Genomic DNA, 21,245 nt, shown 5'->3' with positions numbered 1-21,245 from the left:
AAAATGAAAATTGAGATTAAGAATTAAAAATTGAAATTGAAAAATTAGAAATTATCTTCAAACATTTCGTTCAAGCCTGCTGGGTGCAGACTGTTTAATTTGAATATCCAGAACATTTCTCTTTTTCTTAACCGTTGAAAACGGTCGTGTTGTGTTTCTGTGATTTGTTCAATAGGTGTGATAGAAAAAGTTGCAAAATCTTTATTGTGACATGCTAAAGCATGTCTGGAGACACTATGTTTCGTGTATCCATTGGTTACCTTACTTCTGTGTCCGTTCATTCTTATGTGTAAGCTCTGGCAGGTTCTGCCGACATATTGGAGTCCACATGGGCATTCCAGAAGGTAGATTACAAAGGTGGAGGCGCAGTTGATAAATTGTTGAATTTTGAAAGTTTCCCCTGTCTGGTTGCTGATGAAGGTTTTTTTCTTATGTTGGATATTGAGACAGCATTTACAATTTTTGCGGCCGCATTTGTAGCTGCCTGTTAAATGTGGAAGAAGGCTTGTCTGTCTGGCTTTTTCCTTTTTGATCCGAAGCTTGGTCGGGGCTAATAGGCCTTTGAGTGTTTGGGATCTTCTGTATATAATCTTTGGTTGTTTTGGTAAATCTTTTTTCAAGAAGGGATCATTGAGGAGGATAGGCCAGTGTTTATTGAGAATATTGGTAAGCGTATGATGGTTCATATTGTAGTTTGTGATAAAGGTTGGGATATTAGTAGTAGTTGTGGAGTCTCTTTTTGGTTTGGTAGATGGTTTTAGACATTCTGCTTGAGAGAGAGAAAGGGCTCTGTTGAACGCTGCTTCGACTAGAGGTTGAGGAAAGTTCTTCTCTTTAAATCTCTTTTTAAAAGTTGACTCTGGGATTTATACATGTTTATATCTGTGCAGTTTCTGCGGATCCTCCTGAATTGGCTGAATGGGATATTTGTTTTCCACTTGTTGTGGTGTGAGCTCTTGTAGTCCAAATAGCTGTTTGTGTCAACTGGTTTGAAGTATGTGCTGGTCGAAATTCGGTTATTTTCTGAGGAGAGATGGAGGTCCAAAAACTCAAGTTCTATGGGAGAAAGTTTATCTGAAGCCTCCAGAATCCTCTCAGATACGGAGTATTACGAAACATTACCATGCAATCCAATCAACACATATGCCACAGAATTGAAAACCCTGTTAGACAAAGCCCTAACGTTGGGCATCATCACCAAAAAGGAAAAATCTTACATATGGATAGAAGCCCCAGTTACGCCAACCTTTTATCACCTTCCAAAGGTGCATAAAGATGTCACCAACCCACCCGGCAGACCGATCATCTCGGGAATATCGTCCCTCACCTGTAATTTATCTCATTATGTAGACATTCTGCTTCAGAAACATGTCACCAAACTCAGATCTTATCTCCGTGACACCACAAGTGTCCTGTTAACACTCCAAGAAATCGAATGGGAACCTTCCTTTGTGTGGCTATCGCTCGATGTAGCGGCACTATACTCTAATATTCCCCATCAAAAAGGCATCGAAGCGGTCAAGTACTATCTTCACAATGACCCAACTATGCCTGAGACGCAAAGTAACTTCATCCTTGAAGCCATCCACTACATACTCACCCACAATTATTTTACATTCCAGAACACCGTCTATCGGCAAGTGAAAGGAACGGCTATGGGGACACGTTTTGCCCCCAGCTTTGCCAATCTGTACATGGGGAGGTTTGAGGAAGAATATATTTACAACAATAAACTATGGGAACAAAACATAGTCTTATACAAAAGGTACATAGACGACCTTCTACTAATCTGGAAAGGTTCCCCAACCTCCATCGAAGAATTCATCAAATACCTCAATAACAACAATTGCGGCCTATCCTTCACGGCGAACTTTTCTCCCATAGAACTTGAGTTTTTGGACCTCCATCTCTCCTCAGAAAATAACCGAATTTCGACCAGCACATACTTCAAACCAGTTGACACAAACAGCTATTTGGACTACAAGAGCTCACACCACAACAAGTGGAAAACAAATATCCCATTCAGCCAATTCAGGAGGATCCGCAGAAACTGCACAGATATAAACATGTATAAATCCCAGAGTCAACTTTTAAAAAAGAGATTTAAAGAGAAGAACTTTCCTCAACCTCTAGTCGAAGCAGCGTTCAACAGAGCCCTTTCTCTCTCTCAAGCAGAATGTCTAAAACCATCTACCAAACCAAAAAGAGACTCCACAACTACTACTAATATCCCAACCTTTATCACAAACTACAATATGAACCATCATACGCTTACCAATATTCTCAATAAACACTGGCCTATCCTCCTCAATGATCCCTTCTTGAAAAAAGATTTACCAAAACAACCAAAGATTATATACAGAAGATCCCAAACACTCAAAGGCCTATTAGCCCCGACCAAGCTTCGGATCAAAAAGGAAAAAGCCAGACAGACAAGCCTTCTTCCACATTTAACAGGCAGCTACAAATGCGGCCGCAAAAATTGTAAATGCTGTCTCAATATCCAACATAAGAAAAAAACCTTCATCAGCAACCAGACAGGGGAAACTTTCAAAATTCAACAATTTATCAACTGCGCCTCCACCTTTGTAATCTACCTTCTGGAATGCCCATGTGGACTCCAATATGTCGGCAGAACCTGCCAGAGCTTACACATAAGAATGAACGGACACAGAAGTAAGGTAACCAATGGATACACGAAACATAGTGTCTCCAGACATGCTTTAGCATGTCACAATAAAGATTTTGCAACTTTTTCTATCACACCTATTGAACAAATCACAGAAACACAACACGACCGTTTTCAACGGTTAAGAAAAAGAGAAATGTTCTGGATATTCAAATTAAACAGTCTGCACCCAGCAGGCTTGAACGAAATGTTTGAAGATAATTTCTAATTTTTCAATTTCAATTTTTAATTCTTAATCTCAATTTTCATTTTTTACTATCCTTTTTTTATATATCCAACCTATTTATTTTTATGGAGTCTCTCAAGTTCCCCCCCCCCGCCCCCTCCCCCCTTCCCCCTCCCCCCTTCCCCTTTCCCATCCCCATCACCTCTAATAGCAAACCTCTCCCTATCCCCCCTTACCACATAGTCATCCCTTTTCCAACAATCACCAGACTTTCCCCCTCATATCCAGCGATGATCCATATACAAGTCCCAACTTTTGCATACATAAGATACCTCAGACAACTTTCCCAGACCATTTTCACATTGGTCCATCTGACTCTCGGGTTCCCCTTGACGTCACCCGCTCCCGACATCCACTGCGCATGCGCACACATCGCGCATCCCTGTCAGACTGACACTCCGGCGGGCATTTAAACACGAGCGCCACAACGCGCGCCAAAGCCTCCGGACGCTCTCCCCTCAACCCCCGGAGACCGGTAAGACACAATCTATATTCGGACACACAGTAATTCCTTGTGTAATATTCATTCAATTAATTGAAATTATCTATTTATGTATTTATTTATTTAATTCTTTGTAATCGTGTCTCCACATACGCTCTTGCTACTTTTGTACCAATTATATATCTTTCATAATTGGCCTACTCCCATCATCCCACCTCCTTTATATTGACTTAATATGTTCTCAAATGTATTTTCAAATGAATTCTGATTCTATTTTAATATGTTTTCAAATGTATGTTTAAATGAATTGATTCCATGTTATCATTCTCTCTTTTTTGTCATGTGCCCCTCACAACTTTTAAGTATTTATCTTTGAATCGGGTCTTTACATATGTTATGCCACATTTGTAACACCTTTTATGCTATATTTCCTTTTGTCTTCATAGATATACATTTGCAATTCCATCCTCTCAACACATTTATCTATTTATTCATAATCTGACCATATATGCCACTAAATTAATTGATCCTATTTTTAACTATCTATTTATTTATTTCTGACCAAATAGGTCATTAAATTAATTATTATTCATGTTTACATTAATGCATACACCAACTCATGCATTAGTTTCCTACATTAATGCACACACCAACTCATGCTTTAGTTTTGGTTTTACTATCAATTACTTTATCCCATGTACCACTCTACATATCCCCCCCCCCCTCCCCTTTTTATGTACACTTGCTCTTTTACCATTTTTTAGATAATTGTTCACTTGAAAAAGGGGACTTGCGTTCCCCGAAACGCGTTGTGATGACCTGTGATCCATTTCCTTCATCCTAAATAAAAATTCCCTGGAGAATACTTACATCGAGTTTTGTTGTGCGCCCACCGCTTCCATCCTACCTTCGATTCTACTGCCTAACTCCAACCGGTCTAGTCGCCCAACTTGGAGACCACTTTGAAGCACAGGCTGCCACAGACCTCTTTCACTACATACCTACACTGGAGTTGTGCCCTGTTATGAGCACAACTCGATCAGGTGAGCAAATTACCTTACCTATCAAACATCCATAATCAAACAATACTATCCTATGAGCGCTTTTTTGTCTTTACCATTACTCTCTATACCTTACCGGCACTCCCAACTGAGCACCGGATCTATCACTGGCTTCCACCCAGTTTCTAGCTGCTCTAGGCATCCTGCACTGAAAACACCAACAAGATGGACTACTGTATCCAGAGAGTCCAACAAAGAGAACTCCTCATAGCTCAATGGATCAACGACAAACCAGTACCGAAATCAACCCATGAAAACGACATCCAGAACACAACAGGGATCTCCACCCCAGAACTCCTGAAACTATTCCACCATTTGGAGAAACTCTTGAAAGACGAGATCCAACATCATCTAGATGCACTATTTCTAAGACTGTACCGCAAAGAGGGCTTGGTCCCTCGCGGTCTCAGAATCCGAACTGAATGCTGTTTTAAAAATGACACGCATTTTCAAAAAGAATGGGACACCTATCTCTTGGATTGTGCCAACAATCTAATAGATATGTTAATCTCAAAGAGGGAAGAACTCACCAATACCCTCAACCGAGAGATATCCTTCTGCCACCAAACTCTCGAGACCCATCGAACACACCCTGAATTTACGAAATTTGACAGACTCATCACCAATAGAATCCTTTCCTTTGAAAAAGAGGGAATCGAAACTAAACTCAAAAAACTCAAAAGAGATAGGAATGATTTCCAGACAGGTAACATCAAATTTTGGACTTCAACCAAAACTGATTCCACAATTACAAATTGCCATACCTCCAACAGCGATACAGCTCACAACTCCACCAGATCCAATCAATCCAATAGACGACAGACCACAACCCACACAAACAGTGGCCGCCCACCACCCCCCCATCATCAACCACCTTCGCATCCCCACCAGAACAAACCTAGAAATATATTTATTAACACCAGAAACAAAAAACCCAGACATACGCACACTGGACCTACAATAATGTCCATGGTCAACCCCCAAGCACGCCCCGTGCTCTCCATTTCAGTTGAACCACCCAAGATCCAACACCATACTTCCACACAGTTTGACGCCATCTGCTTCACCTCCACCACTCCCTCAGGCGACAACAAGGACACCCCTTTATTCTTCACTCCCCCCATCTCCAACACATCCCACCGCTTAGAAACCGGCCAACCCCTAGGCCTACCACCCACAACTTTCTGCCACATTGATCAGATTACCCCCCTAGACTTCACCACCCATGAAGTCACCATCCCAATAACCCAGTCTCCATCTGATGACACTGAAATAGACCTCGACATTCCACTAACTCCGAATTCAGCTCCTTATATACCCCTGCCAGAATCCATAACTCCGAAAAATCTCCTTGGAAAAAGCCCACCAAGACAAAATACCATCCACCATTTTTTTCACCAGGGCTCCATGAAAAGCCAAAAAAGAAAAAATGTAGAAGAGGATGTAGAGGAGGCCAATCCAAATCCAATTCTCATACCGCCAGAACCACAAGTCCCCATACAGAAAACCAAAAAGAACAAGAAGTTAAAGTAAAGATTTTCAATTTATCAACATACACACTAAATCCAAACGAAATTTCCCTCCTCACTAAAGGTTTATCCTTTTGCCCTACCACAAAGTTCAGTGAATTTGACCTTTTCAACGATCTCCACTCCTATATCAGAAAACTCACCCTTACCCGCCATTTCAACATTGAAGCAAACAGAGCATCTAAATTAGATCCTCCCTCACAAGTAAATCCGACCGAAACCGCTACAATAACTCCGATTGATGTCCCCATGATACAAACAGGCCTCAAACCAAAATCAAAATTTTACCCCACACACCATAGAGGCAGTCATATCGAGACTTTCCTTTCTATGGTGGAAAACGAGTTCAGGAACATTAACAAGAACAACAACACCAAAAGGAACCCAAAAACGAGCCATAACCTAAAACCCTCAGAACGACTAGCCCTCAAAAATCTCACCAACAATCTTGATCTAGTCATCCGCAATGCAGATAAGGGCGGGGGTGTCGTTATACAAAACAAAGAAGCCTATTTATCTGAAGCCTCCAGAATCCTCTCAGATACGGAGTATTACGAAACATTACCATGCAATCCAATCAACACATATGCCACAGAATTGAAAACCCTGTTAGACAAAGCCCTAACGTTGGGCATCATCACCAAAAAGGAAAAATCTTACATATGGATAGAAGCCCCAGTTACGCCAACCTTTTATCACCTTCCAAAGGTGCATAAAGATGTCACCAACCCACCCGGCAGACCGATCATCTCGGGAATATCGTCCCTCACCTGTAATTTATCTCATTATGTAGACATTCTGCTTCAGAAACATGTCACCAAACTCAGATCTTATCTCCGTGACACCACAAGTGTCCTGTTAACACTCCAAGAAATCGAATGGGAACCTTCCTTTGTGTGGCTATCGCTCGATGTAGCGGCACTATACTCTAATATTCCCCATCAAAAAGGCATCGAAGCGGTCAAGTACTATCTTCACAATGACCCAACTATGCCTGAGACGCAAAGTAACTTCATCCTTGAAGCCATCCACTACATACTCACCCACAATTATTTTACATTCCAGAACACCGTCTATCGGCAAGTGAAAGGAACGGCTATGGGGACACGTTTTGCCCCCAGCTTTGCCAATCTGTACATGGGGAGGTTTGAGGAAGAATATATTTACAACAATAAACTATGGGAACAAAACATAGTCTTATACAAAAGGTACATAGACGACCTTCTACTAATCTGGAAAGGTTCCCCAACCTCCATCGAAGAATTCATCAAATACCTCAATAACAACAATTGCGGCCTATCCTTCACGGCGAACTTTTCTCCCATAGAACTTGAGTTTTTGGACCTCCATCTCTCCTCAGAAAATAACCGAATTTCGACCAGCACATACTTCAAACCAGTTGACACAAACAGCTATTTGGACTACAAGAGCTCACACCACAACAAGTGGAAAACAAATATCCCATTCAGCCAATTCAGGAGGATCCGCAGAAACTGCACAGATATAAACATGTATAAATCCCAGAGTCAACTTTTAAAAAAGAGATTTAAAGAGAAGAACTTTCCTCAACCTCTAGTCGAAGCAGCGTTCAACAGAGCCCTTTCTCTCTCTCAAGCAGAATGTCTAAAACCATCTACCAAACCAAAAAGAGACTCCACAACTACTACTAATATCCCAACCTTTATCACAAACTACAATATGAACCATCATACGCTTACCAATATTCTCAATAAACACTGGCCTATCCTCCTCAATGATCCCTTCTTGAAAAAAGATTTACCAAAACAACCAAAGATTATATACAGAAGATCCCAAACACTCAAAGGCCTATTAGCCCCGACCAAGCTTCGGATCAAAAAGGAAAAAGCCAGACAGACAAGCCTTCTTCCACATTTAACAGGCAGCTACAAATGCGGCCGCAAAAATTGTAAATGCTGTCTCAATATCCAACATAAGAAAAAAACCTTCATCAGCAACCAGACAGGGGAAACTTTCAAAATTCAACAATTTATCAACTGCGCCTCCACCTTTGTAATCTACCTTCTGGAATGCCCATGTGGACTCCAATATGTCGGCAGAACCTGCCAGAGCTTACACATAAGAATGAACGGACACAGAAGTAAGGTAACCAATGGATACACGAAACATAGTGTCTCCAGACATGCTTTAGCATGTCACAATAAAGATTTTGCAACTTTTTCTATCACACCTATTGAACAAATCACAGAAACACAACACGACCGTTTTCAACGGTTAAGAAAAAGAGAAATGTTCTGGATATTCAAATTAAACAGTCTGCACCCAGCAGGCTTGAACGAAATGTTTGAAGATAATTTCTAATTTTTCAATTTCAATTTTTAATTCTTAATCTCAATTTTCATTTTTTACTATCCTTTTTTTATATATCCAACCTATTTATTTTTATGGAGTCTCTCAAGTTTTATGCTATATTTCCTTTTGTCTTCATAGATATACATTTGCAATTCCATCCTCTCAACACATTTATCTATTTATTCATAATCTGACCATATATGCCACTAAATTAATTGATCCTATTTTTAACTATCTATTTATTTATTTCTGACCAAATAGGTCATTAAATTAATTATTATTCATGTTTACATTAATGCATACACCAACTCATGCATTAGTTTCCTACATTAATGCACACACCAACTCATGCTTTAGTTTTGGTTTTACTATCAATTACTTTATCCCATGTACCACTCTACATATCCCCCCCCCCTCCCCTTTTTATGTACACTTGCTCTTTTACCATTTTTTAGATTATGGTGATGGTAGAACCTCCTCTCCTCTAGGTGTAGAGGATGCCCCCTGTCTATGGTGATGGTAGAACCTCCTCTCCTCTAGGTGTAGAGGATGCCCCCTGTCTATGGTGATGGTAGAACCTCCTCTCCTCTAGGTGTAGAGGACGTCCCCTGTCTATGGTGATGGTAGATCCTCCTCTCCTTTAGGTGTAGAGGATGCCCCCTGTGTATGGTGATGGTAGAACCTCCTCTCCTCTAGGTGTAGAGGATGCCCCCTGTCTATGGTGATGGTAGCACGGCCTGTCCTCTAGGTGTAGAGGATGCTCCCTGTCTATGGTGATGGTAGAACCTCCTCTCCTCTAGGTGTAGAGGATGCCCCCTGTCTATGGTGATGGTAGAACCTCCTCTCCTCTAGGTGTAGAGGATGCCCCCTGTCTATGGTGATGGTAGAACCTCCTCTCCTCTAGGTGTAGAGGATGCCACCTGTCTATGGTGATGGTAGAACCGCCTCTCCTCTAGGTGTAGAGGATGCCACCTGTCTATGGTGATGGTAGAACCGCCTCTCCTCTAGGTGTAGAAGATGCCCCTGTCTTTAGTGATGGTAGAATTGCCTCTGCTCCAGGGGTAGGGAATGCCCCGTCTATGGCGAGGTTCGAACCGTCTCTCCTCTGGGTGTCGAGGATGTCCCATGTCTATGATAATGGTAAAGCCTCCTCTCCTCTAGGTACAGACCTAGGTATAAATAGATCTTTGGAGAGATTCTTGTGCTGCCTGTTCAGGCATTTGTATATTGTAATGAGGTCTCCCCTCCACCTTTTTGTTAAGCTATATAACCCCATGTTTCGTATCTATCATTGTGTTTGAGTCCCCCGATTCCCCTAATAATCTTGGTTGCTCTCCTCTGCACCAGCTCCAGCTCTACTACGTCCTTTTTAAAAACTGGTGCCCAAAACTGTACACTATGGGGCACATTTACTTATCCGGTCCTGTCGCGATCCAGCGGCGCGTTCTCCGTCAAGGATTCGGGTCTTCCGGCGATTCACTAATGTCGTGCACCTGATGTCCACCAGGTGTCGCTGCTGCACTGAAGTCCGCCGGAGTTCACAATCCTCTTCCTGGTGCAGGTAAGCATGTGTAAAGCAACAATTTTTTTCTTCAATTCCGCGTTTTTACCGAATCCGACGGGTTTTCCGATGGACATGCCCCATGATTTCCATTGCATGCTTGCCACCGCTGATGCGCCACAATCCAATAGCATGCACCAAAAACACGGGGCAATTCAGGGAAAGACGGCGCAAATCGGAAATATTCGGGAAACCCGACGAAAAATAGCGATTCGGGCCCTTCGTAAATGACCCCCAATATTCCCTATGTGGTCGGACCAGGGATTTGTATAAAGTCAAAACTATGTCCTTATCATCATGTACTAATCTATTCCTCCCCTAATACATCCTATAATTTTATTTGCTTTAGTAGCAGCCTCTTGGCCCTGCTAACTAAAATGTAAGTTTACCATCCACCAACACCCCCAAGTCTTTTTCAGCTCCATTTTTATCAAGTAATTGACTGTTAAGAACATGATTGTTTTTGTTTCCATGGCCCAAGTGCATAACTTTACATTTATCTACATTAAACCTCATCAACCATTTCTCCGCCCACTCCTCAAGCTTCTACAAATCCCTATAATGCTAAACTATCAACCTCAGAATTTATTACTTTACAGAGCTTAGTATCATCTGCAAATATTGAAACTCTACCATGTAAACTATGTGATAAAAATATTAAAAATAAGGGGGCACTGTATATGTTGTAATTAATTTGGAGGGAGCAATGTCTAAGCTATCTTAGTGGGATAGTTCTGCATATAGTATAATCCATACAAAAATGCATGTCTCTAATATTTGTAATGTGTGGGGGGCTGTTTATGCTAAAAAATTGGGGTGCATTGTATATATTTTAATTAGCTCAGGGGTGGGACATTTTTTGTGATTCGGTTCTGAGATTCACCATAGACGCTGACCTCTGAATTCAACTATATTCGGTATTCTATGTTTACCCCACGGTCATTTACAGTCACGGTATAGCGGATGGGATTTATACAAAGCCTAACAATGAAATGGTTTCATGTAAACACTATGGGCCACATTTACTTAGAAAGTCCAAAACTGCACTAAAAGTGCTCTTTCTGTGTATAATGGTGCGACCGATTCATTAAGAATGTGCACCAGAAATCATGAATCTGTCGCTTCCCGGCACTGACCTGACGGAGTTCACCATCTTTTTTGTGGTGCACCTTTAACATAGGGCGTGCAACAGAATTTGCATTTTAAATATGGCGCAGCTGGAACACCCCCTAATTTGTGTCGCATGAAAGCAGCGCAGCTGTGCCCCTATATGAATCCGTCACTTAATAATAATTTGGTCATTAATTATCAACACAATGCGTATCATGGCCCCTCCGTGTATCTCTACCCTAACGACGTAAGGCACAAAAGAAAAATCCTGCAGCAGAAACTTACTGATGCTGTGGGTTAAGAATCTGTAGTATAGTAATTATTCCTATAGATTATATAAGTGATATTCAACCTTTGACCTCCATCCTCTGACCCTGAAATATCACTTACAGCCATGGCAACAACCAGCATTTTTTCGCCTGGTTTCTGGAGTGCTTGGAAACCGTATCATACATCCTGCAGCCATACTCATACGTTTTCCCCAACCCAAATGAATAAGGGGGCCCTGATAGGCATCAATAGACCCGGGGCCGGATCTCAGGGCATAGGCTGGTTACGTTATAATATTGATGTTAAATGGTTGAACTTTAAATTACTTATGGGCATTTTCGCAGCAACATGTTTCCCTGTAGGTTGCACCATGTCATCTCCACATAGCGGATTCTCCAAAATGATCTGTAACTACACGTCACTGATTTTCATCTGTTTCATTATTATCCACAGGTGTAACTTGGATTTTATGCAGATTCATGGAAAAAACTTTTGCTGATTTTTAGTATTTTTTACTAGATAAATGACTGAATGTATGTAATGCAGGTTTTTGATCTTGCAGGTTTTGTATTATCTATCAGGCTCGAGAATGAGTATTGTGACTCCTAGTGATGGTAAGGATGGCTCATTACTTCCCTTCTTACAACAATCATTACTGTATTTAGTAGATACCTCTGTACACTGATCTGACCGGACTCTGAATAAGTCTAGGGGCATAGGAGTCAGTTTTTCCTGATTACCTCGTTACATGGGAGTTACCATTGCAGTTACAAATTTGCCGGGTACTTCTGCCACCAGCCTATTGTTAGCTATAAGCTCAGCCTGTAACAAGATTATATTGGGCCAGGAGCCAGTCCAGGTAGCGTATATATTAGACCAGCGGTCCCCAATCGCCTGGTCCAGGTCTGCGGCCAAAAATTTAAACTTGAGTAAAAATAAATTGTACTTGCCTCCGGCCCTCCTCTTTACCCCCTGGCTCTGACTTCTTCTCTCCTCAGGTTCCGACCAGAGGCACATCTCTGCTGTCTGCTGGCGCGCACCCGCTATAACGTGGCCACGTCGTCTGACTCCATCATAACAGGTGCGCATCAGCAGGCGGCAGAGACGTGCCTCTGCCCAGAACCTCAGGAGAGATGAAGACGGAGCTGTGGGGTGAAGAGAAGAGCTGGAGGTAAGTGTTGTCTTTGTTATTTTTATGGAGCCTCCGCTGTGGACTTTTCATTAGGGGTGGGCACTGCTGGGGGAAATATGGGGGGAGCACTGCTGAGGGAATTATATGGGGGGAGCACTGCTGGGGGAATTATATGGGGGGAGCACTGCTGGGGGAATTATATGGGGGGAGCACTGCTGGGGGAATTATATGGGGGGAGCACTGCTGGGGGAAATATGGGAGGAGAACTGCTGAGGAAATTATATGGGGGGAGCACTGCTGGGGGAATTATATGGGGGGAGCACTGCTGGGGGAATTATATGGGGGGAGCACTGCTGGGGGAATTATATGGGGGGAGCACTGCTGGGGGAATTATATGGGGGGAGCACTGCTGGGGGAATTATATGGGGGAGCACTGCTGGGGGAATTATATGGGGGAGCACTGCTGGGGACATATTATTAGGTAGGGGGAAGCAGTGCTGTGGACATTCCATGGGGGGGAGCATTGCTGGGGGCATTATATGGGTGAGCACAGATCAAGGAATTTTATTAGGGGGAGAACACTGCTAGGGACATCTCATTAGGGGTGGGGAGCACTTCTGGGGACATTTTCTGGGGCCTCTGCTGTGTACACTTCATGGGGGGGCCTGCTGGTGGCATTACATTAATGGTGGTAGCACTGTTGGACTGTTGGGGCCATTTCATTAATGTAAGAGCACTGCTGGGGACATTGCATAGGAAAGGGCTCAGCTGGAAGTATTTCATTGGGTGAGCGACTCTGCTGGGGACATTTCATTGGGTGGGGGGAGCACTGCTGGGAACATTGCATTTGGGGGGAGCTCACCTGCTGACATTGCATTTGGGGGAGCACAGCTGGAGACATTGCATTTGGGGGAGCACAGCTGGGGAATAGGGTTACAAAAATGGGCACTATGGAGGGGGGGCTGCAGGAAAAGGGGCATTATATGGGTTGGGGTTAGCTATAGAGTATTTGTGCTGTTTTCCAATGACACATTGGGGCTCATTTACTTACCTGGTCACTCGAGATTACCGAGTGTGTTGTCCGTGTATAATGCACATCTGCCGCGAGTCACTAAGATTGTGCGCCCGATATCCTGCATGTGCCGCTTCCCTGCTCAGGTCCCCGGAGTTCACCTTCTTCTTCCCGGTGCATGTAAGCGCTTGACTTGCGACACAATTTAAAGTTTAAATCTCGTGCTCAGTCCACCCCCCAATTTGTGTTGAATGGAAGCAGCGCAGCTGCGCCGCAAAAGGGTCATGTGCGCCACAATCCCAGCACACACTTCTTAAATATCTGTGCAAGCCATTTTAGCGCCGAAAATAATGCACAGTCCGAAAAAAGTGTGCGCGCGCCCCTTAGTAAATGAGCCCCACTGTACTTCATGTTAGTTGAAAAGTTTTAGTGATAAGTTTTGTGTTTCATACTGATTAAAAACACTGAAATTTCTCCATTTTCAAAAGTTTGAAATGTTCTTCTATCCAGACATTTAGTCAGATCAGCCAAATAGCTCGATAACTGATAACTCATAAGGTCATAACTAATAACTAATAGCTTAATAACTAATAGCTTGATAATCTGCTTTATGTTGGCATGGGTTTTTTTATTTGGCTTCAACCTTTACTTGCGATTTTTCTCATTTTCATGAATATCACCAAGACTCACATTTTGAGGGCCTCTGTTTTCAAGTGACTTTGAGAGGCAAAAATAATAGTAAAACCCTGAGGTTTTCCACTCCCGGGTGTTAGTGCCAGGACTGGACTGTGATAACAGCAGGACGTGATGAAACTGGTCCAGGAGGCCCAGGCACATAGATCACCAATCACCTTTTAGTCAAATTTTACAGGTGGGAAAACTGTGAAATAAGTAGCGATTTTTGCCGTTGGATTTGTCTTTTTTGCTTTGGTGTTCACCATTTGGAATAGTGCTGCGCCAGATCTATCAATATGATGATGAATTCTGGTGCGGGATAAGACTGTTGGTTTCTACTTTAGACCTACTTTTAGTTGATGTAAACTGTGAGCCAGAATTTTGGGCACTCGGACGATTTCCCGCAAGCCACGCCCATCTCCCAGAGGCCACTTCAAGTCGGGAAAGTGCCAAAAAAAGATTTAAAAGCCTAGATAACTGTGGTGCAAGGAATTTTAGTCACAAAACCACCAGAATTGTGGCGCAAGTGCGTTTATAAATCCCCCTCTTTGTCTCTAGCTGAAAAACACTTGGCTATTGCTGCGCCAGATTTATCACAATGATGAATTCTGCTGCAGCACAAGACTGTCAGTTCCTACTTTATACCTACTTTTAGCTGGTCTAAACTGTGCACCACAATTTTGGGCGCACAGATAAGCTCCCACAAGGCACGCCCCTTTCTCAACAGATTTATGTTGTGGCATTTTAAACAGTTGGGGGCGCAAAACCACCAGAATCATGGCGCAAGTTCGTTAATAAGTTCCCCCATAGGCCCAGATATATGAAAACTTGTGCAAAGTGCCACATTATATATTAGTGTCGGATGCTCTTACTTGATCCGGTCTGTTTTCAAGAAATGACACAGTTGCTTTTTTTTTTTTTTGTCTTACTTTGCTTCATGCAGCTACGACAAAATTGTGGAGGCCAGTAATAAATGTGGAGCAAACCATTAACACGCACATTTAGGTGCACAGAATTCAAAAGTGTTCGACAGAATGTAACCGCGACACAATTGTGACGCAAATGCATAATAAATACCTGTACAAACTCCGTAGACACTTTTTTCATGCAAACATAGACAAAGATTTGGCCCAGACATAATAATATATCTGGGCCATTGTCCTTCCTAGTGACAGCAATTCATATTACTTAACATGTACCAGGAAGCTGGAAGAAACTTTCAAATGCAGTGAAATTATAGAATAAACACATTTGCGACACTTTGTTGTGCTTAGAGTTTTTATGGCTTTCACTGTGTGCTCCAAATGACACGTCCCATGTATTGTTTGGGTCAGTACAATCACAATGACACCGAATTTATAGAGGTTTTTATGATGTTTTAATAGGTTTTAAAAAATGTACTAAAAAAAATTAATTTCGGCAATAACTTTTTTATACTTCACCGTACGGAGCTCTTTTTAATTTATTCTAAAATAAGATTTAGAATGCTGAAAACTTGGCGATTTGGACATTTGTGCACTATTTTCCTTTATGGGGTTCAGTGACAGGGATAACAGTTTTGATATTATGATAGATCTGGACTTTTGGAACATGGGAATACTTTACTGGTTTACGATTTAATTTGTTTATTTTTATATCCGTTCTAGGTAAGGGGGAGGGATTTAAAATTTTGGGTTAGTTTTTTGCTTTACTGTTTATTGCTTCACAATATTGCAGTATATGGTCTGCCATACACAAACTGCTACAGATCTGTATAAATGACCATCCTTAGAGTCTCAAAGAGACATGGAGATGGATCGACACTTTGCAACATCATTCAAAATTACTACCCACAATCAGTGCCAGCGTGTTTGCTGCATAATTCATCAAACACTCACCATGTATGAATAGTTCTCAGCCCATGAGCCCTCTTCATATAACCATAACAGTATCATGGGGGTCAGGAACCTTTTTTGGCTGAGAGAGCCATGAATGTCACATATTTTAAAATGCAGTGGAAGCCTGGGATCGAGGGACTCTGGGGGCAAGGCTCCAGGTCCCAGAAAGAATGACAGGAGGTAGAGACAAAGGAAGAGAGGCGCAGCTATCGTGTGATATCGTAATGGTCAATTAATGTAGAAGAGTAAGTGAAGACTCTCACCTTGATGAAGATGGTATAGGCATGTAATGAAATAGCTACCAGCAGCTGCCACTCCTGGGAGACCACGTTTGCCAAGGACCAGGATCCTGGAACGATGTGGAATGGAGGAAGAGCCCGACGAGAGGTTCAGGAAGGCGCTTGGTGCCTGATGAAAGCTCTAGTCCAGAGCTGAAACGCGTCGCACTGTATTTTTAATACGTTATGCATATGCTCATTTTATGAGATAAATATTTTTAACAATAATAAAAGAGATTCCTTTATCCATTGGATCTCTACGTCTGCTGTTTGCACCAAGCGCCTTCCTGAACCTCTCGTCGGGCTCTTCCTACATATTTTAAAATGTTATTCCGTAAGAGCCGTACAATATGCACATGCCTCCAAATACCACCAGTAGAAAGGTAGCCACAGCACATGCCTCCCAGTAGATGTGTAGCCACAGCACATGCCTCCCAGTAGATGTGTAGCCACAGCACATGCCCCCAGTAGATGTGTAGCCACAGCACATGCCCCCCAGTAGATGTGTAGCCACAGCACATGCCCCCCAGTAGATGTGTAGCCACAGCACATGCCCCCCAGTAGATAGGTAGCCACAGCACATGCCCCCAAGTAGATAGGTAGCCACAGCACATGCCCCCAAGTAGATAGGTAGCCACAGCACATGCCCCCAAGTAGATAGGTAGCCACAGCACATGCCCCCAAGTAGATAGGTAGCCACAGCACATGCCCCCAAGGAGATAGGTAGCCACAGCACATGCCCCCAAGGAGATAGGTAGCCACAGCACATGCCCCCAAGGAGATAGGTAGCCACAGCACATGCCCCCAAGGAGATAGGTAGCCACAGCACATGCCCCCAAGGAGATAGGTAGCCACAGCACATGCCCCCAAGGAGATAGGTAGCCACAGCACATGCCCCCAAGTAGATAGGTAGCCACAGCACATGCCCCCAAGTAGATAGGTAGCCACAGCACATGCCCACAAGGAGATAGCTAGCCACAGCACATGCCCACAAGGAGATAGCTAGCCACAGCACATGCCCACAAGGAGATAGCTAGCCACAGCACGCCCCCCCCCTGTATATAGGTAGCCACAGAACATACCCCCCAGTAGATAGGTAAAAATTAATATTCACCAACCTGCGCTCCCTGCAGCCAGCTCCTCATCGCTCCCACGCTCTTCTCTTTGACCCAGGCTTAGACGATGGCAGCGATGGCACCTGGGTCGCACAAAGGACATAGGTAGCGGTAACATTGCTGCCTGTGTCCAGTGATAAGTCTAAGTCTGAGAGCAAGATGCAACCATCAAAATAGCCACATCTGGCTCCCGAGCCATAGGTTCCCTACCCCTTGTGTAAGGTGTCAGGGTATAAGTTATGTTTTGGTTTATTGATTTCTGCCATTTTTCTTTCCAAAACTGTAGTTTCAAAAACACTACAAAAACTAAATAAAAAAATATACAGTAAATACTCTAATTATGCTAATAATTTAAAGAGGAATGTGAAACCTTTTGTGTCTCCTTCACTTCCTAGATGATGAGACCCGGCAGTTTTACCAGCAGCTTTGTCAGTATGAAGATCACGTCCTGAGGATGACGTATGAATATTTCCACGAGGATCTGCTCTACATTGTGGAGAACCTGAGGCCCAAATCTATCCTTAATGAAATGTATTCCCGAAACATCAAAGATGTTGAGGTGAGAGGACACGTGGTGGCAATCCGGTACACAAGCGCCCTGTGCGGTATCATGTGTTGTAAAAGCTTTATACTATTTGGTTGTCTTTAAAGGGAGTCTTCCACCTCCCTCAAGCTTCTAATTCGGCTTCCATACAGTAATGTGGAAAGTAACTTGCTTATGCGTTATCAGTGTCTTATAGATAGACAAATGAAGACCTTGTTGCTCCTGGACCACTCACATCAGCTGCCGGCACCAGGCCGTTCTTCTTAGAGCTGACCTTCCCTCTGCTTAGCTTTATGATTTCCCAGTCTACAATCTCGCACAGCTATGGCACTTACCGAAGCTTGCGCATGCGCGGCACAGCCAGGTTCTCCACAGCTACTGAGAATATGCAGCCTTAATAGAAGTTAATTTTTTTTGGACACTAATAACAAAAATTAAGATCCTGTCTGAATATTATGGGCCTAGTAACCAGATGAGAGACTAATAACGAATTTAATTGAGTTGGTAGACTGCTACCTGCTTTAGCTATTAACAATTCTCAAATCAGGGGTGCGCAATCTTTATCGATCCTACGGGCCGCAACTTCAAGGGGACTGCAATAGTAACCAGCAAACCAGATATGCAAAAATCACAGTACAACACAAATACCACAGTATAGAAATACCACCCCAGAAACCAAGACAAACAATTCAGACTGCAGAGCAGACAATAAATACTGTGCAATAAGATAAGATAATCCTTTATTAGTCCCATAGTGAGGAAGAGAGACTAAAGTACAATAACGGAACAATAATATTAGACATAAACGAAAAAAATTATAAAAATGACAAAAGAAGAAGAAAAGCAATGATCTACAGTTTGGTATTCAGTCTGCGGATGGGACCTGCAGGACTGGTTAGTTGCTGAGCACAGGTGACTTCCATTTGGTTGAAGAGCCTGATGGCAGCGGGGAGGAAGGACTTACGATAACGCTCCCTCTCACACTTGGGGTGAAGCAGTTGGTCACTGAAGGTGCTCCCCAATGCCACCGCAGTCTCATGCATGGGAGGGGGATATTCTCCAGAATAGAGGTCACCTTACATAGTGTCCTCCTCTCAGCTACCACCTGCACTGTGTCAGGAGGACCCCCAGGACAGAGCCGGCTTTCCTTATCAGTTTGTCCAGTTTCCTCCTCCCCTTAGCTGAGATGCTGCTTCCCCAACAGACTACACCAAAGAAGATGGCTGGTGCCACTACAGGGCTGAAGAAGGTCTTAAGAAGAGCTCCCTGCACTCCGCATGCCCTCAGCCTCCTCAGCAGGTGTAGCCGGCTCTGACCCCTCCTGTGAAGTGCGTTTATGTTCTCTGCCCAATCCAGATTATTGTTGAGGAGGACACTCGAGTTACTTATAGGACTTCACTGCCTCAATATCCGTCCTCTAGATGACCCCTGGTTGAGGACTGCGTTACGGAAGTCCACCACCATCTCCTTGGTCTTCCCAGCATTTTTGCTGGCACCAAGCCACAAATCCCTGAATATATTTTCTATACTCCCTGTCATTCCCGCTGGTAATGTAGCACATAATAATGGAGACCTGCCATCCACAGCAGATGTATGTTACTTGAGACTCGAAGAGTAGATTATAATTCTTAGACACCCGAAGAGTAGATTATAATTCTTAGAGACCTGCAGAGCAGATTATGATACCAGAGACCCGCAGAGCAGATTATAATGCAGGAGACCCAAGAGCACACTATAATGCTGGTGACCCCCAAGAGGAGTATAATACAGTGGACCCCAGCAGAAACCCAAAATAAACAAAACAAATACTCCTGGCTCCTCTTCTGCTTGCAGCGGTATACCAGAGCTCTGAATGCTCTTCTTTGTCTTGATGCTGGTTGTATGACCAGGTGTCAGATCCCAAAGGAGAGAGGTGGCCCATCAGGAGAGGACCGACAGCACTGAACCGTCCATGACTGCTCCCAGGTCGATCCTCTCCTGATGGGCCACCTCTCTCTCTCTCCTCTACATCTCCACAGTCTGCTCTTCTCTAGGTGCGTACGAGTCTCATACAGCCAGCGTCTGGCAGAGTGCAGACCGGCAGAAGAGGTCCTGGGAGCGGTGTGTACAAGCTGTACTCACCACTACCCAGCTCATGCACCAATAAGCACTTCCATTGGTGATGAAAGCACTCAGCCTACAACAAGAGGCTCTACGGGCCATATGCGGGCCACAGGTTGGGATCTACCATCAAAATCAAGAATGATAGACCAGGGAGACTTACTTCCCAGCACCATAACTGTGGTCATCTTCTTATATATTCATGGCTTCCTTCTTACTCAAATCAACTTTTTAGATGATGCTAATGACCCAGAAGTGCTCTGGGGGTTGTTATCAGAGCCCTTGTGACTGTAGCATCCTTCTGTCAATTAGCATAATTTTAAAAGTTGCTTTCAGAAGGAAGGAGGTCATGGATGATAAATATAAGAAGATTACCACAATCACAGTGCAAGGATCTATGGGTAAGTGGCACTGAGATTTCCTTTAAAATAAAGTGACCCCTGGACCTTGTTAAAGAAACATTGCATTGTCCTTTGATCTCTTGAACTCTTCTCTCTTGATCTCTTCTGATCCTGGGATCAGAAACATGGTTAGTTTCCAGGACAATATGTGCTGTAATTCGAAGAAAAAGAAAAAAGGTCAAAGCACCTTGCACTACATTTAGAGTCCATGCACCCAAACGTATGGAGGACGTATTTACGGCCGCTTTTACGTCCCCCACTTATACGTCTATGGCGCCCATGCTCGGTACGGTGAGCACAACATGTACTTACCGTAATGCGGCCTCAAAAAAGATAGAGCATGCTCCATCTTGCTCATTAGAACGGCCGGTCGTCTCTATTCTCTAAGGGGAGAGGAGGGGCGAGAAGCTCTCGCTTCTCCTCCTCTCCAGTGCACCCGACGTGTGCCCATACGGCTTTGGCCAGGGGCGGGCACACTTCAGTGTGCATGAGCCCTTATATAGTATTTTACACAGTTTATAGACTTTGCCGTATCCATTTTTGGTGTTTGTTTGCTGCATTATGACTTTGTTGTGTTTTAGAAATACTTGAGTCTAGAACATGATAGAAAAACTTTGGCCCGGACTTTACTCCAGGAGATTTTCGGGAGAGGAAGAGAAGCTGTGATAACATTGTGGGTCAGTCTCCATGCATTACGGAAGGATTACGGCTCCCCCAGCCTGGACGCTGTACTGGAGGAGCTCGGCCACAGAGGTAACATTGTGGATACTGTGCCAATTAGATCTCCTCTAGAAGGAAAAAAGACTTCTCTAGAGATATCCTGTATGTCTGTCATGGTGATGAAACTCACACTGACGTCACGGGGTGCACTTACACTTCAAAGTCTCAACTC

General features: G+C 43.4%; 1 protein-coding gene across 1 annotated transcript in view; it reads left to right on the top strand.

The window, feature by feature from the left end:
* The window catches only part of LOC140069254 (NACHT, LRR and PYD domains-containing protein 12-like), a 56,088-nt gene that overhangs the window by 9,958 nt on the left and 24,885 nt on the right, over window positions 1-21,245 (top strand). Inside the window, exons 2-4 of the mRNA XM_072114738.1 lie at window positions 11,782-11,833; window positions 17,704-17,867; window positions 20,935-21,106. Coding sequence (XP_071970839.1) covers window positions 11,809-11,833; window positions 17,704-17,867; window positions 20,935-21,106 — 361 coding nt within the window. The 5' untranslated portion in view covers window positions 11,782-11,808. The remainder of the gene's footprint in view (window positions 1-11,781; window positions 11,834-17,703; window positions 17,868-20,934; window positions 21,107-21,245) is intronic.

This window comes from Engystomops pustulosus, chromosome 7, assembly GCF_040894005.1.
Source record: "Engystomops pustulosus chromosome 7, aEngPut4.maternal, whole genome shotgun sequence".
NCBI classification, from domain to species: domain Eukaryota; kingdom Metazoa; phylum Chordata; class Amphibia; order Anura; family Leptodactylidae; genus Engystomops; species Engystomops pustulosus.
Note: the sequence above shows the minus strand (reverse complement) of the source record. Positions and strands in the feature narration are given on the sequence as shown.